Source organism: Sciurus vulgaris (assembly GCF_902686455.1).
Source record: "Sciurus vulgaris genome assembly, chromosome: 7".
NCBI lineage: Eukaryota > Metazoa > Chordata > Mammalia > Rodentia > Sciuridae > Sciurus > Sciurus vulgaris.
This window is the reverse complement of record NC_136467.1, coordinates 148,854,261-148,871,973: the sequence shown is the minus strand read 5'-3', so window position 1 is coordinate 148,871,973 and position 17,713 is coordinate 148,854,261. Positions and strand designations below refer to the sequence as shown.

General features: G+C 44.6%; 1 protein-coding gene across 1 annotated transcript in view; it reads right to left on the bottom strand.

Annotated features, from left to right (window-relative positions):
- Positions 1–17,713, bottom strand: part of CAP2 (cyclase associated actin cytoskeleton regulatory protein 2) — a 134,629-nt gene that overhangs the window by 27,986 nt on the left and 88,930 nt on the right. Inside the window, exons 5-7 of the mRNA XM_079147073.1 lie at positions 11,846–11,989; positions 11,440–11,525; positions 6,318–6,423 (exon numbers count right to left, since the gene is read on the bottom strand). Coding sequence (XP_079003199.1) covers positions 6,318–6,423; positions 11,440–11,525; positions 11,846–11,989 — 336 coding nt within the window. The remainder of the gene's footprint in view (positions 1–6,317; positions 6,424–11,439; positions 11,526–11,845; positions 11,990–17,713) is intronic.

Below are 17,713 nucleotides of genomic sequence, written 5' to 3'. Positions count from 1 at the left end.
ATTTATGTACTGCAAGAATTTTCAGAGGTGAAATGATTAGATTATGAGAGGCATAACCTAACTGGTGGATTAATCCACACATGGATTAACTGGGAAGTAACTGTAGACAGGCAGGGTATGGCTGCAGGAGGTGGGTCTCTGGGGGCCTGCCTTTGGGGATATATTTTGTCGCTGGTGAACAGAGCTCTCTCTGCTTCCTGGTGGCCTTGTCCTGAGCTCCTTCCTCCGCCCCACCCTTCTGCCCTCTGCCCTGATGCTCTGCCTCACCTTGGGCCTCAGCAATGGAGTTGGACAACTGTGGGCTTACCCTCTGAAACTGTGGGCCAAAATAAATTTTTCTCATCTTTTAAATTGTTCTTGTCAGGTATTTTGGTCACAGTGACGCAAAGCTGCCAAAAACATGCACTGTAATAGAAAAATGCTGCTGATTAATGGCAGAAATTGCAAAACGAGGCCTGACACGTGCTTCGTACCTGGTAGGTAGCCAATAAATGGTTATGACGTAAACGAATTGCTAAATAAATGAATTAGTAAGAGTGAATGATCTCCCTGTAACAGCTCCTTTGGCGCCACTGAAATACCAGGCAGGACTTTTCAACCTTTCCTCTACGTATAAACCACCTGGGGATCTTGTAAAGTGGCAGGGTCCGATTCAGGAGGGCTGGGTGGGGCTGAGGTATGCTTGCCTAACAAGTGCCCAGCTTGCTGCTGGGCAGCAACCACCCTGCCTAGAGGACAGGCAGACCTAGACCATGCCAGCACCCAGCCTGTGCTGACCCTGTTCTAGCCTGCTGTTTCTGTTCCGCAGCTAGAAGAAAGTGACAGTGGACAAGAACTATGTCCCCAGTGTCACATACCCGTCTTTGTATCCTCAGTGCCCTGTCCCAACTCAGTGCACAGCACTGCTGGCCTAGTTAGGTGGTCCCATTTCCAACCTCATGTTATTGTCTGTGCACTCTGGGGCTCCGTTGTTAGTTGGTGATACCCTGACCCGCCACTGAGCAACATGGCCTCTTCCTGTGGAGAACGCGTGTACAGACGCTGCTTGATCTACCCTGGGCTACGTCCTGGCGAAGCCACTGTGAGTTGAACATGCATTAATATCCCCAGCTTAGCCATGCAGTGCCCTGTAGAGCTCTGGTCCTTTCCCCTTGGGACCAGTGGCTGAGTGGGAGCCACGCGGCTGCTGCTTCCTGGCATCTCAAGAGAGGGCCCTGGAGCTCATTGCTACCCAGGAGAGAATCCACATTCCAGAGGCCAAGTGCGGTCTCTACCGCTGCCTATTGCTTCTGTACCATGAGAGTGTTAGAAAATCACAAGGCAGGGCCTTGTAAGTCGAGGAACTGTTTGTAATTGGTTACCTGAAGCTCCATAAAGGAGGTAGCAGGAACACTTAAGTCAGCTGTGAGCAGGGACGCTGGAGAGAGAGCCGCTCGGGGAAGATCCGAAGAGGATAGCAGTGAGCTTTGTGAACCAGACAAACGACGCACCACTGGGCAGTCTGCTCATTCATGTTGGTTAACAAACCAAGGCACAGGTTTAGCACAGGTGCTAAATGAAAACTTTGATATAAAGGGTTGAGGAAGAGTTTTCTCTTGTAAATAGCAAGGGGGAGCCAGAGAGACCAGACGACGTGAAAATTTACAAGACACACATATTTAATGACATGCTACAGCATCTACATTATTTATAAGAAGTCAGGATACCCTCTGGCTGAGTTTTAATTTGATCAAAAGCAAACTGTTAAACTTTTGCTTTGTTAATGGACATTTAGTTCCTACGTTGAGAAATAAGCTGAAGAACATCTCCCTGGAAGAAAAGAAATGATGGTGTGTCTTGTTTTGGGAAAAATATTATTTTTTCTCTATTATTTGAAGCAGCCCAGTAATTTCCATTTGCCTGGATGTTAAGTTAGGGTAGATTGCAATTAGCATACAGGATAGATTTTTAAAACTCACATTACTAACCCTAAGCACTATATCACCATTATGTAAGACCTTACATACATTCATCCATGGATAGTTTTATTCTACAGATAATAATACCCTAATTGTTCCCAAAGTTAAGTAATTCAGAAATACTTGAAAGGACAGACATATGTCAACAGATTTAACCCCAGAAAGTTAATAAATAATCCTATTATTTATTTATTAATCCTATTAATAATATCCTATTTGTGGAATTCTTTTCTGGTCTGATCCACAAAGAACAGAATAGTTTGAATACCATTCAGACAATTCATCAAAACACAAAAATCAATTCTTTTGGTAACTGTAAGAACTAGGACTTCATCTTTCAGCGTCAGTCAACTGACTTGAAAGAACTGCCAAGGAATATTACAAATCGGACCAAATCTGGGTGATAAATACCAGCATCTCTATGGGGTTGGTGCCAAAAGATCGATTTATTCAATAAAGGGTGTTTGAACCTCAGCACTGAGGAAACGGCACCCACTGGTATGAAAAGGCATCTGCAGGAAAGAAAGTGTGACTGGGGGTCATTTCTGGTGGGGAGTCCTTCCCCATCACAGTTGGCCTCAGGCTGAAAAGAAGCCACAGAAAGGACAGGTTCTGCTTGCCCCAGCAGATGCATCCAGAAATTCCGGAGGGATTACCCCACAGCTGCTGCCGCCCCCCACACCGCCACCCCACCCAGCACACTTGTGCGCCCTCACGGATTCTCCAATCGTGGCCCCCAGATCTCTGGCTTCGAGCTTTGCATTTCACTCTGACAAGTGGTGGGAGCAGCAGTTGCCTGGCGCAGCTGCAGCCTGCAGGCGAAGGTGAGGAGGCGGAAGGGGCAGGCTCCGCTCCAGCTGGCCACCCAGGCCTGCCCAGGGGCATTTCGTAATGCCAGGCACCCTTGGAAGCCCCGGGTCTCAAGCAGCCAATGGCACTGCATGGAGTGCGGATCTCAAACTAGGACTTGGAAACAGAAGAAAGCAATGGCTGCGCATGCTTGCCAAGTTAGGTCACCTCAGCTCCCTGTGGCACGGGCAGGAGCACAGCAAGGGGCTGCGTCCTGAGAGGGGACCTGTTTCTAAGCCCTCCAAGTCCTGAGGTGTCTGTGGACATAACGTCTTCCTGCCTTCTTTCCTAAACCTTATCATCTTCTCAACACATAGTTTTTACATAGTCTTGATCAGTGGATGAATAAATTTTAAAGATCTAGTTTATTTTTTCTTCCCAAGTCCAGTTGATCAGATCGTTCAAATGCCTCTTTTCCTCTTCTTTGCAAGAATGCTGTGACTCTGGCTTTGTATTGTCATTGGCTGTGCTGGTATGTTGACGGAATGTGGCAGGTGAGGAGACATTAGTTTGCTTTATGCAATGGATTATGCTTAGAATCTTTAAATAGTTTTTAGTAGAATAGTTTTAATTTGAAGTAGAAATACATTTTTAAAGTCAAAAGCATATTGTTTAGTAGCTTCTCACCAAATCTTAGAAGACAAAAATATTAGGAAATGCATGTCTTAAAAGCAGGTCAAAAGATTTTGTATACATGGTGTTATTTCTTTTTTTTGGTACCAGGGATTATATATACCCTAGGAATGCTTAACCATGAGCCACATCCCCAGCTGTTTTTATTTTTCATTTTGAGATGGATCTCACTGAGTTGCTGAGGCTGGCCTCAAACCTGGGATCCTCCTGCCTCAGCCTCCTTAGTCGCTGGGATTGCAGGCGTGTACCACCACACCTGGCATGGTGTGAGGTTTTGAACCAACACTATTCATCGTCATCACTTCCGATGTTAAACATTGGACCAACACTTTATCATTCCACTCTTAAAAAAGTGAAGTAGGGCTGGCGGCGGAGCCCAAGGTAGGGTGCACACTCAGCACACACTGAGGCCCTGGGTTCAATCTCCAGCACCCGGGCTTTGGGGAAAGAAGTGGAATAGAAGCTCCACTTCTACCTTTCTGAATAGAATTTTCCCACGGTATATTAAGTGCTCAATAAACAATAGCTGTCATTATTTTAGCGATCTGTGACACCCTGTGGATGTTCTGGGAATCATTTGCATTTTGCATAAGCATGACTCGTATGTTTGGTAACAATTTTTCAAAATGTGGGCTGTGACCCACTGAAAGGTCATGAAACCAATTTAGTGAGTCTCAACCAGAATTTTACTAAAAAAGACATAAAATAAAGAAAATACCTGAATGCACATCGTACGTGTAAAACTCGTTTTAGTATTATGTAGGTAGGGTGTGTGTGTAAAATGTATTTCTTTTTATAATTTGCCTTAAAATGAAATTTACTGCTACCAAGCATGTATTTCTTATGAACATAATAAAATAAGTATTCACTCTAGAACAAACGAAAACAGCTACATTTACTTTTTCCTACAATTAATAATCAATGCTTCTCTTTTATATCCATAAACATAATTACTCAGCTTTGTACATTGCACTAAAGGTATTCAAGTCATTTAAAAATAATTTTCTATTCATTTTCCATGGGCACCATTAGAGAAGTAATAGACTAGCATTTGCTGACATTATTTTCCACAAATGGATTCTCGCTTCTCTTCCATTTATCTACCATCGAATAACAGATCTGAGGTTTTTATTTTTTTATTTTGCAGTGCTGGGGATCGAACCCAGGGCCCTGTACTTGCAAGGCAAGCACTTTACCAACTGAGCTATCTCCCCAGCCCTAGATCCAAGGTCTCTTGATTTTTCAGTTTCTTATTTTCTAATGATGGGCTATCTCCATGGCAGAGTTGAGACAATGTCCCTTTATGACATATTGATCAAACAAACAGTATCTCATTTGAATTGGATGAAAAGTCATCCTGATTAGCCAGCATGAACACCCACCCCCGTCCACACACACCCTTTCTTATTAAAAACCCTCCAAATGTTTATGAGCTCTCTCCTCAAAAGTCATAATGTTGTGGGCAGAAGAAAAATAATTGGTCAAGTTGGTTTATTTTGCGTGGTGCATTTCTACACAATGGAGGATAAAGACAAAGGGGAAAATAAAAAGAGACATCAGTGTAGAGGAGGCCATGTTATCAGTGCCTACCAGCTGGGGGGCAAACGTAGCAATGCCATACTTTCCTAGCCTCAGGGCTCCTGAACTGACATCGGCAGCCAGAACAGAGGGGTAGGTGCTGGGGCACAGCTTCAGGAGAGGGACAGTTCATTTAGAATGGATTCACCAATGCTGCTTCATTTTCTCAATACTTACTGTGGTTAGATCATCCCCTAGAAAGGAGTTCCTGGGAAGCAAGTGTAAAGACGCCAAAGGACAAGGGAGATTCCCCTAACTTGTCATATCACTCAAACCATTAGTTGGGAACTTACTCTATGCCAGGTACTAGGTGAGGGGCTGGGATACAGATGAGTTTCCAGGCAAGTAGGAGAGTCTCCAAAGCACACAAAAAATTACAATTACATATTGTAATTGGGCGGCCACTAAGACATACTCAAGACACCATGGAGGTACAGAAGAGAGCCACCCAACCCAAGGGGAGCTGGTGAAGGTCCATGAACTCTCTTAAAGAGGCGAAGTTTGGGCTATACCATGGAAAAGAGACAAGGGTGCTTCCCCTGAGGAACTCAGGTTATTCAGCAGGACATATGATCAGGACATTGTAAATGCGGTCAAACCATATGAATTTGGCAAATTTGGAAACAACAACTTCATTTGGTCCAACCTAAGCATTGCTCACGCCCGGACACCACAAGTAGCTGGGGGTCGCTGGAACACTCAACGAGGCGAGGATGACATGGGAGGCTAAGCCCCAGGGGAGGCAAAGGCCAGATACAGGTCAGACACTGGCCGGGGGGATTGCATCCTCCTGCTAGGCACCCTCAAAGGACCAGGATCACCCAGCTACTAAAAAATATTGTTCAGTAAACTTTAACACATCGAAAAGGAAATTAAGAACACTGAAAAGATTCTACTCATCAGTTTACCTCTTTAAAATTATAGCCATTCTCAAAGCTTCCTGTTCCCTTTTATTCTCATCAGTTTCTTAACACACGCGCCATCTTGGGTCTCACAAACATTTGCACTCGACCTTACCACTTAACGTCAATGGTGAAGCACCTTCCATGTAATCACCACGTGTTAATTTTAGTGGCTGGAGTTACCATAGATGACATCACATTTTCTTTCTGTAGTCACATGTTCCTAGATTTTCCTATGACCACCCATCCTTCCCCACATGGCTTCTCATGCACATTTTATCCTATCTTTCCTTGGGATAAAGTTGAAGGTCATCTTGGGCTGTGAGGCCATAGGGGATATGTTTCCATAAAGAGTTTCACGCCTTGTTGCTCAGGCGGGAGGGGGCCTGGTACTCACTGTTTTGCTCCAGGTGAGACCCGTGGTGTGGTGCTCCTTGATGTAGGCTTGAAGCTCACTCCAGATGTTCAGATAGGACTTCACCCAGTCCACATGCCGTAAGTCGCTTTGTTACAAAAGAGAGTGGAGGAGAGTGGAGTCAGGATCTCAAATAAATTTAAAATAGAGTTGAGAGTGGGCACCATGGTTATCTAGTAACCAGGAACCACATGACCCTGAAGTAACTGTCCTCCTAGCCAGAAGAGAACCGGAAAGGAAGATGGCCCAGGACTCTCCTGAGGGAGGTGGGATGGCCTGTGTCCTGAGCCCCAGGTGTGGACAGAAAGACCACAGACGGGGGACCTGCCCCAACAGGGCCAACATGGACCACGTGTCCTCCAACGGTCTCTGGCAGTCCTAATTGAGGAGACTGTGGTGGGGAGACCACTTCTTTCAGTATGGCTTCTGATGCAGAATGAAGAACAACATGTTCTCAGAAATGAGAATGGTACTTAAGAGAAAAAAATCCCTTGGCTTGATTTCTAATAATTCAGTTGAATTATTTGGTTAAAAGTCTAACTAGAAAGCTTTACTTATTATGACTGATAAGCAAGTCAGTATCTAAGAAAAATATTTCCTCACAAGTAGGTCACCACCCCATAAGGCTAAGGGGACGGTCACTTAAATGACCTTGATTTGATACTCTTGGTAACTCATATAAGGTGGGGCACAACCAGTATATTTATCTCTATTTTATTGAACCAAGTGCTAGTAAAATGCTTACCTTTTATGACAGGATTAACATACAGGACTGAGAGAGCTGTTAGGAGCATGACCCTTATAGATGGATGAAAATAATCATATTTCCTTCTCATAATTTTCATCATATATGTGTGTGTGTGTGTGTGTGTGTGTGTGTGTGTGTGTGTGTGTGTGTTTCCTTTTTGGTACTGGGGATTGAACCCAGGGGGTACTCTACCACTAAGCTACATCCCTGGCCCTTTTATTTTCATTTTGAGACAGGGTCTGCCTAAGTTGCTTAGCTATTGAGGCTGGCCTTGAACTTGTGATCCTCCTGCATCAGCCTCCCTAATTGCTGGGATTATAGGCAGGCACCACCACATCCTGCCCAATGTTCTTCTTCCCACTTGGGATGAAGTGGTGGTAAACAATAAGACGACGATATTTGAGCTAATGAAAATTTAATTATACACCTGAGTCATTAATCTGCCGAGAATCAACAAAGGAAATGTCTATTATTAAAGCTCCTGCCAATAACAATATGTCTCTAGGCACATTTCATTTGTTTTCCTCGAAACACTCCAAGTCCAACCAGCATGTTTGCTTGAGGCAGGAGCGAGGTGGGGACTCCCACCCTTATCAATTGCTCCTTGGGAGGAGACACATGAGTGGAGTTTTGTTCTACATTCCTCAATTAATTGATTTTGCATATATATTATACATAGTACATATGTATCAATATACACATAACCAAATCTATAAAGAAACTCACTACTGCTTTGTCTCATGAGACACTTTGTCTCATTCCCTGAAGGCTAAGTGCAGCTACATAGGTGCCTCTTACTAGTCTCCTGGTCCCCCAGGTTTGGTGAGGGACTTAGTACAGTGCCTTGCACGGGAAGCAGTCCACACAACAGCTGTGATGAGAGCACAAAAATCACTTTAACACAAGTGCACACCCATGCTTACGTATACGGTCATTTGACACATAGACATGTGTATGAAACACACGTCTGCAGGCATTATGGAGATTCATGGTGCACACTCAACAAACTTTATTAGAACATTTCACAACCAATGGAGTCCAAACCTGTACAGGCAGAGTTACCTTTCCTTTTAATCTGTGTAGTATTATTACTACGGTGCAGTAATATTAATACATTCTAGTATTATTTTGACTAGAAGAAAGTTCCAGAGAAACTTGTAGTAAGGACTAACAGTATGGTGACTTTGACTTGAAGTCCCTAAGAGATAAATGGAGCAGGATTCAAAAGCACAGGGAGAGCTGCACATGCTGCTTGGCTTTCCTTGACCTTGGAGGGAGCCGGGTTAGGGAACAGGAGTGGCGACTGAGGAGACCACACCACGAGGAGGCCAGTCCACCTGCCCTGCTCAGACACTGAATGAAGGGTCCCCACTCCACCTCTCTCCCCTCCACCTCTCTCCCCTCCACCTCTCACCCCTCCACCCGGGGCCTGTCCCTGCGGGCTGGGGTCCACCACAAGCAGTGTCGAGGCTGTGGCATACTCTGCTGTCATCAGGTGACCAGCCGTAGGAGCTCGAGGGTGACAGGGACCAGTGTGACTGCTTCTGGAAGTGGAAGGAATGCACCTGAACCTGTCTGCATCTCCCTGGCTTCCGGAACAGTCCCCGAGGTCCACTGGACTGGACTGTGTCAACCCTGAGGCTGCTGGAAGCACGTTTTCTACTTAGTGGCTGACACGAGGGGCGAAGGCTGGATCCTCTGAGTACATATGCAAAGTGTGGAAACCCCGGCCACCTCGGCCAAGGTGCCACGTGGGGAGAAAGACACTCCCCTGGCCCAACATGGACTCGGTGAGGGGCTGGGAGAAGCACAGGTGTCTCCAACTGAGATGCAAATAAAAACGGTCTCCAAGGGTGATCTTCTCAAAGGCAGAAGCCCAAGTAGAGCTGAAGCTGTCCTGAACTGGCAGGTACAAGCGTCTGTACATCCCGAAAAAAGAGGTCACTTCGGGTGTGTTCATGCCGACACATCAGGACGTCCAGGTCTGGTAACACATTCCGCTGAATGAACTGAAATGGCACTGCACGTGAGAAGAGCAAGCTTCTTGCATGCATGAGGCCTCTTCTTGGGCACCCTGCACGTCCTGTGGCCTCTAACTCCACACAGGAACATTTGGCATCAAATTCTTGGGCACGGTGGCCTCAATACAGGGCTCTGGTCACAGGAAGTCTGCCACTGAGCCCAACTGCTTTAATCAAAGCTCTCTCAGGAACGAGGCCCCTAATGTCCCTGGGACAAGTTAGTAGTTCCATCTGCTAATGGTGCTGTTCCTAAAAGTTACCAGACCTGCTTTGCTAACAAAGAATGAAAAAACTATGGCCGTTTATTTTTTTAAATAACAGTTTTATTAAGACAATTAATAAATTAATTTAAATTGTATTAATACAATTTAAAGTATGCAATTCAATAGTTTTGCTCAACAGAGGTGAGCAGTCAGCCCCACAATTGATTATAGAATGTTTTCTTTGCCCCAGAAATAATCCCTGCATTTGTTTGAAGTTACTCTCTGTCTTCCCCCTAAACTTCTCAGCCCTGGGGAGCGGCTAGTCTACTTTCTGTCTCTATAGACCTGCCTGTTTTGAATGTCACATAACTAGAACCAACCAATGTGTGCTTTTTTGTGTCTGGCTTCACGGTGTTTTCAAGGTCCATCCATGTAGCCATCCGTATCCATTCTTCATTTTTATTTTATTTTATTTTTTAATGGCTAAATGATGTTCCATGGCACGGAGACAGCACATCTTATTCAAATCATTGACTGAAGGGCCTCTGGGTTGTTCCAACCTCTGGCTCCTCACCTGTGCTTCCAACAGCCCTCTGAGTAACTGCTGTTGTCACCGATGTCTCCCGGTCACCCCGTTTGTATTTCATTTGAACTCCATCGGTTTCCCTCTCAGTCTGGTTTACGGCCTCATCTCACCTCTGGTCTTGATTTATACTTTTCTTCTGGATTCTTCCTTTCTCTTTGGATATATACTTAGGAGCAGAATTGTAGGATGTTTCTGTTTCTGATAGTAAAAATTATTCCCAGCTATTTCTTAAAATGAGTAGTGGAAGTATGGGTATTCTTTGCACTGTGATTCCTTACACCTTATGTCTACTTTGAAAGTATTCTTTTGTATCTACACACTGTTTATTAAAACAAAATAACCTCTAGAAGAAAGAGTGGTGCACATCTGGAGTATGGACTAAATTGGCCAAGGACTTAGCATGACAGCAGGTCTTTATTTATGCATTCTATGCATTTTTCTATATTCCATATAATATTTGTTATATTGTAGATTCTTTTCTTCTGGTTCTATTTTCAGGTCTGTGTTAGTAAAATAAAGAGGCCAATTGGGGTGATAATCCAGGCGAGGCAGGTCCTCGAATTTCCTTCCAGCAGGACAGTCTGGACCAATGCTGAGATGTCCCCAGGAGCTCTGCATTAGCTGACTGACACCCAGCTCTGTGGCTGGTACTGAAGGGCTCAGGTGGGGATGCACTGTGGGCCCAGAGCCAAGGCAGATGGCACGGTTGCTCTTAATTTTGCTCCAACTCTTCCCTTAGTTACGAGACATCAGCACAGAACATTCGGCCAGCTGTGTACAGGGCAAAGCATGACCTTATCGCAGGGCGACCCTCAGGATGCTCCCTACGTCCTTGAGGGGCACCTTCCTGGATGCTTCCTCGACTCCGGCATGTCTCCATGTGCTCTCGTTTCCCCCCCAATCCCAGTTCTAGTTTCTGTCGGATCTATTATTTGGGCCATAGAATGCAAGGTCCTTTCACAGGTTCTCTAGACAAAGCCCTTGGTTTGGACTCACCTGTACCTTCTTCTCTTTTAATTATTTTTTTTATTGGTGCTTTATAAGTATACATAATAGTGGGAGTGTCACCGATGTCTCCCCGTCACCCCACTTTAACTCCATCCGTTTTCTGGCTCTCTGTCTAACTGGCCCATCTCACCTGTGTTCTTGACTTACACTGCACTTCTGGATCCCTCCTTTCCTCTATCTGCTCACCCAGCAACTCTAGTTCCATCAATGTAAAAGTTCTGTGACCCTACCGGGCTGTCCTTCACAAAGCTCTCTCAGGACTACAGAAATACATGATGTAGTGACGAGCATTCAAGAGGAGACAACTGATCCATTAAAAGAGAACGGAGGCAGACTTTCTAAAACACACTCCCTAGCTGCATAATCGATTCCACTTTCCACTTGGCTTTACTTGCAAAGTTGGGATTTTTCTTTAGCGTTTGTAGGACATCAGTGCAGTGCACTGGAAAGGGATCCATAATTAGTTACATTAAATTTGAGGAACAAATATCTAACAAGTGACCAACTGAAAACCCGGCTAGTAAGAGAAGGCACATACCTGTGTTTGTAGTCCTTTAAGACCCTGTTAGTGTAAAAGGTGGCAGCATCGTTCATCTCCTTGACATAAGGACCAGGTTTGGGGGACTGAGAAAACAGGACCATCACCCAAGCATAGAAGGGAAAAAAAATAGGATAAAAAGAAAATGCCTTGAGGGAGAAGAACAGCAATGGTTGAAAGCAATGGTTGAATGTTGTGTTCTAGAAAGACTGGTGAAACTCTTTCCATGTCTCGGAATAGAAAGCCTTGAACTTTAAACAGGACAGGGAAGAGCCTAGTCTGAGTCTACACTCAGACTAGAAGGGACCCTCCTTGGGTGCATCAGGCTGTGGAGGAGGGAGAAGGTGGCTACGAGTCTAAATACCACACAAACTCAGCCAGGGGAAGGGGCAGCAGGTGGACTCACCACAGCTATCCACCCCAGGGCAGGGATGCTCTCGCTGACAGCCGAGAGATGGTTGAACATGCTGCTCCCTCGGTTTCTCTCCCTGAACGTCTGGATTTCCTGAATCTTTTCCGATATGGGTTTCAGTAGGGCAGCTACCTCGTTCTGGAAGCAAATGTTGAGAGATGTTATTACGGATCGGATGGAAACTCAGCACCTCCAGCCGTGCTGGCCTAAGCAGGGTACTTGGGACTTTCCATCTGTCCAGGGGTCCAAAAGAAACAGACGACTGTCTCAGAAGAGGATGGACCTTTCCTCTGTGATGATAATACGGTCGGCCCTCGCCCAACATGAGTCCCACATCTGTGCATTGAACCAACTGCAGATCAAATGTTTAAAAAATTGCATCTGCACCTATAACGTACACTTTTTGTCATTATTCCTGGAACAATACAGTATTAACAACGTTTACATTGTATGAAGACTCCTAAGTAATCCAGAGATGATTTATAGCATATGGGAAGATGTGTGTTGGTCATATGCAGACATTATGCCACGGACCCGAGGGACTTGAACATCTGTGGATGTCGAAGTCCACGAGAGGTCCCGGAACCAGCTCTCCTCAGATACCCAGGGACAACTGTTTTGTATTTTCATTCTCTGAAGGATGAAAGTGGCCGATATTTTTGACATTATTAATGCTGTCTCCTGAGACATGGAAAAACCCAGAGGGTGATATGGTCCTGTTTTGAAGACAACTGCACAGAACACAGTGAAAAGGAATGTCATTGGAACCAAAGGGATCCACTGTCACACCCTGCAGTGGCACAGGGGTAAGTCAGGTGTGGGGTGTTTGGTGAGAGGACAGTTCCCTAGAGGCTGTGGGACCGCATCCCGAACTTGGCTGCAGTTCCCACCTTCCACGTGAAAACAGGAGAACGTTCCCTGAGGCTCCTCGAAGAAAACACGATGGCTTATCATGCATGTTATATTCACAGTGACCTTACTGCTTTGGCTTTCTACATTGTCCCCAGTCCCACTAGGCCTCTGACTCCTGGTCAGGCTCCGTTCTGATTAATTCAACACCCGACTTCTCTCAGTTATATTAAACATGACTTTCAAAATTATGTGAGCCGAGTGAAGAGGTATTTATGAGGTTGACACTTCATAACACCACGGCTGCTTTAAATGCCCCCCACCCCAGCCGTCCATGCCTACAGCATCCTTGGCTTCCTTTAGGTGTTGAAGAGCAGACGCAGGGTTGTTCATCTGGGGTGTGTGTGCGTGTGTGTGCGTGTGCGCGTGCAAAGGTCCTAAACTTCCCAGCTTTAAAAGAAAAGTTGAAAAGCCTTGAGCAGTATTTTAATAAATCTGGTTTGCAGGACATAAATGGGAAAGTTCCTTACAGCTCTTTAATTTCTTTAACCAAGATTTCAGAGCAACGGTTTCTAACCTTGGCTACACACTGGAACCACCTGGGGGGCTTTAAAAGGCACTGAAGCCCGGGTCCCACGCCCAGAGACTCCGATTTAACTGGTCTGGAGGTGGCCAGGCCAGGGGCAGGTAGATTGGAAAAGCTCCTTGGGAGATTTTAATCAGTCCTAAGGCGCTGGCTTCACACCCCAAGGGACAGTCGTTTCTGCCAGGGACAGCAGGTCATTAGGGAAGGAATTCTGTTCAGCTGCAGCGGCTTCCAGAGGCCTTGAAACCCCCCGAGATGCCCGCACATAAGGGCTGTGGAATGACCTTAGCTGAAATCTCAGCTCTGCCCCTTACTCCCTCTAAGGCCTGGAGCAAATGATCTGATCCTTGGACTCCTCAAGTATAAATCAGAGATAAAGACCTATAAACCAACAGGCTACAGGAGCTATGTCTGTGGATGGATTGCCATCACTACGAGGAGTTAGCGCATACCAGAGGATGCTGTCCCCAGAAATATTCAAAGTCCATCTGCCTCAAATAAATGTATTTAAGTTAAGAAAGGCTCCACACATCCATCCTTGTGGGTTAACAGGACTTTAGGATCACTGGAGTCTAAACTGGGTCGCAGAGTTCAGCCTCCAGACAGACCCAATTGAGTAGGTCACAGTGAGTATTTTAAAAAGTAAATAGATTGGAACAGAATGGAAAGGATTCACGTGTAGTAAGGGCGGGTATTTTAGGAAACATGTGTTTCAGTCAGGCACCTGTGGGGTGTATGTGGACTGAGCTGCAGGGTAAAATGTATTTCTTAATACGAACCTCGGTTCAAGTTTGAGAAACACGGACATGACCCATTTCACACACGGGCACACGAGCTCACAGAGATCCATTTGCTAAGTTAGGATCAACTGGCAGAGTTGCTCCTAGGTATTCCAGGAGGCGCTGAGCCCACTCTTCATGTAACACTGGGTTCTGAGGAGGATACAGTCGGCTGTGTGCACACAGGCTTCTCTGCCAACAAGACCAAGAAAGGCAGCATGCAGAGAGCTAAGAGCTCAGGTTCTGGACAAGACTGTTGGGTCAAGTGCTTGTTCGAGTGGAGTAGCAATGTAGTGGCAGTGGGGATTTACACAAACGACCCGACTTGTGCAAGAGTTCCTTCCCCCATTTGCAAGATGGGGTTGACAGTGGCACTCACTTCACAGGGGTGTTACGAGGCACAAATGAGGGCTCTCAATGGATTTTTAACTCCTTCCATATTGAAGGATGGAAAAGTCAAACAGACTGCTGCAGAAGCGGGCCGGTTCTTGTGGAAAATTCATGAATACCTTTCTGCCTTCTTTCTTTCTCTTCTGGTCATTATAAAGCAAAGGTCTTACAGATTTGGCGTGAAGATCCTGAATTGCAGCTTTTCTGGGCTGAAGTGTCTCCCTCAGATCCATGTTGAAGCCCTTAACTCCTAGTACCTCAGAATGTTATGCAGCACTGGAGATAGGGGTCCTCAAAGACTAAGTTACGATGAGTCATTAGGGTGGGCTTCAATCCAAGGTAACTGATGTCCTTGAAAGATGAGCCCATTTGGACATGGACACCCCCAGAGGGAAGGTGACGTGGGGGCACAAGGAGAAAGTGGACAGCTACAAGCCAAGGAGGGAGCCCCCAGGAGAGACAGACCCTGTGACGCCCTGCTCTCTGACTTCCAGTCTCCAAAAAACCACAGGGTCTATGATCCTATGTCATGGCAGCCCAAGCGTATAACACAGGGGTCCAACAGTAGTCCAGGAAAAGGAAGCAAGTATCTTCAACTCCTCCCCTCCCCAACTGTCAATAATAAAACAGACAAAAACCCCTCCAGCCACTCCAGCCCCAAACACGACTACTCCACATTGGCCCATTAATGGCGGCCAAAAAAGTCAGTTTTAAATATTGTCCCTGAAATTTCATTCTGTAGAAAGAGAATGTTTCCCTCTTCGAGGGATTCTTTGCGGTCCAAATTCCATGCTGATCAAAAGGGTGGCATTGGTTTCTGCAGAAGGCCACTGATTTTTCAATTCGGTAGAACTGTTAAGAAACATCCTATCTCCAAAAGTTGGCTAAGCCGTAACATTTTTGATACAACGATATCTTTAAGAAAGGCCAGAAGATCTGAATTGTTGGTGATATCTGGCACAGTGTCCCAAGGGGAAAAGAACCAGAAACCGTGTACTCACAAGGTTGATTTATAAAGACCATCTTTTTCTTTTTTATCTCTAACTTCCCAAGAACAAACTCTAAAGTCGGAGGAGACACAGTATTCTGGAAGATATTTTAAACTGGTTATCTGATGAAAGCATGATAAAGATTGAGAAAGTTTCCCTTTGCCTTAGCGTGGCAGTTGTGTGAAGAACTGCCATCGTTAAAAAACAAGAAAGCATGCTGAGAGAGCCAAGTAGGACGCTAGTTGCACCATGCTGATAAACAGGACAGCTTTTATTCTGTGCCAGTAGATTTCGCCTGTACTTTACAGTGAAAAGTAAAGTACAGTTCATCCTGAACTTTCGCAGCTGGAATCGAGAGAGGAGAGGACACTAGGATGAATGGTGTGACCTCCACCCAAGCTTGCTGGGTGGGATGTCAGAGCAGAGGCCAGAGAAAGATGCTAGTCAGGTCCTTCTGCCTGCTCAGCAAGATGCATCTACTCGGAGTCCTCAACACATCCGAGCTGAATTGTGCAGATGTCAATTAAAATTACAAAAGGGCTTTCCACTAAGGAAGAGATGACTTAAGAACTGTCCTGGCTTTCTGTTTTTTTGTTTTTTAGTTTTTCCAATAAGAGTGCATTGGTGGCAGTCTCCAGACATGGCTAACAGTCTTTTGAATGACTTTACATCACTCACTTTTACAAAGGAGTTGCTCAGAGTATATATATATATATACACACATTTTTACATGTTTACATGTATGTGTGTATATATATATATATTTTACACATTTTTAACTTTCCACTCTGGTTTCTTTTAGTAGGAGACATTTCCCTGAAACAAAATCAATTTTCAAGGTTCACGGGAAGAATGACCAAAAGCCTTCCCTGCCTCTTCCCAGGTTTCTGTGGCTGTTACAGAAGGTTCAGATGGTCCAACGGAAGAGACGTGAGCATGCTGCGCATTTTCAGCAAACATTTCCAAGGGCGGACCTCTGAGCTCGAGAGTGTTTTAGGGCTCCATGTCTTTATGATCCTAGCTTCTGCTTTAAACTCGAAGAATCAAGCCCATTATCAGCTACATCTGTTAGCTCCAGAAGTAACTGAATTGTTTTGCAGAAAGTAAAATAAGAGTTTTATCAGCAAGCTTTGTAGAAACTTTACCCAAAAAGGAAAACCGAATTCCCACTCCGTTTTGTAAGACATGGAACAAACACCGGGAGTTTGACCTTAAAGATGTGTCACTGAGTCAAATAAAATTGGCCTGTTATTTCTGGAATCCAGGGTTCTCATGTAGTTATGTATCAGGTAGAAAATGTTTCAGTCATTGCTACTTTTTAAAAAATGATGTCTCTATCTCTCTCTCAGTTATAAAATTAATATGTGCTCTTTGGAAAGCACTGGAAAATACAGATGAGAAAATCCAAGTAAATAAAAAATATTCTTAATTCCACCACATGGAGAAAAGCCTTTGAATACAAGTATTACAGATATTTTCAAAAACAACAATAATTACTTTTAAAATAATGGTTACTTAACCCATAAACAATAAATCTAAAAGTTGAATTCAAGCAGTCCAATTAAAACAAGCAAGTGTGGCTCCAAATAAAACCCCATCAGTATATGCTTGGTCAGTACTGGGGTGTCCTGTCATCCTAGGAAGGCTGTTTTAAGGCAAACGCATTACTCTCACAATTCATTAAAGTAAAATTTGGACTTTGTAATCTTTGAATTCCACTTACATTTAAAATTGTGAGAAAGCTTGTAGCAAGCACTATTTCTCAGCAAATCAAGCTACCAAATGCCAATCATTATTACCATGTCTTATACGTTTACCTGTGTTTCTTTGGTGCTGGGGATGGACCCCTGGGCCTCAGGTGTGCTGGGAAGTGCCCCACCATGGGGCAATGGCCCCGGCCCTCACTTAGGTATTTTTGTGCAAAGTTTTACCAGCTGATTCAAGGGGTGAGTGAGCGTATAGCATGAAAAACATATCAAAAGATATACATTACAGTGCTAATACAGAATTTTCATGTAATTTTCTGACTTACTCATATTTTAAATTTTCTAATATGTACATATATATTTCTTTTCTAATTAAAGGAAAAGTTTTTAAGCATGTTAAACAGTTTTATATTCTCCAGGGTAGAAAAAAAATTGCACCTAGGTGCTATTAATTATGCATATATCAAAAAATAGTAAGGCTACATCTTCTAATGAGGGAAGACGCTTCAGGAAAACACATTCAGAAACTGCTGGAATAGCCAGGCACAGTGGTGGGTGCCTGT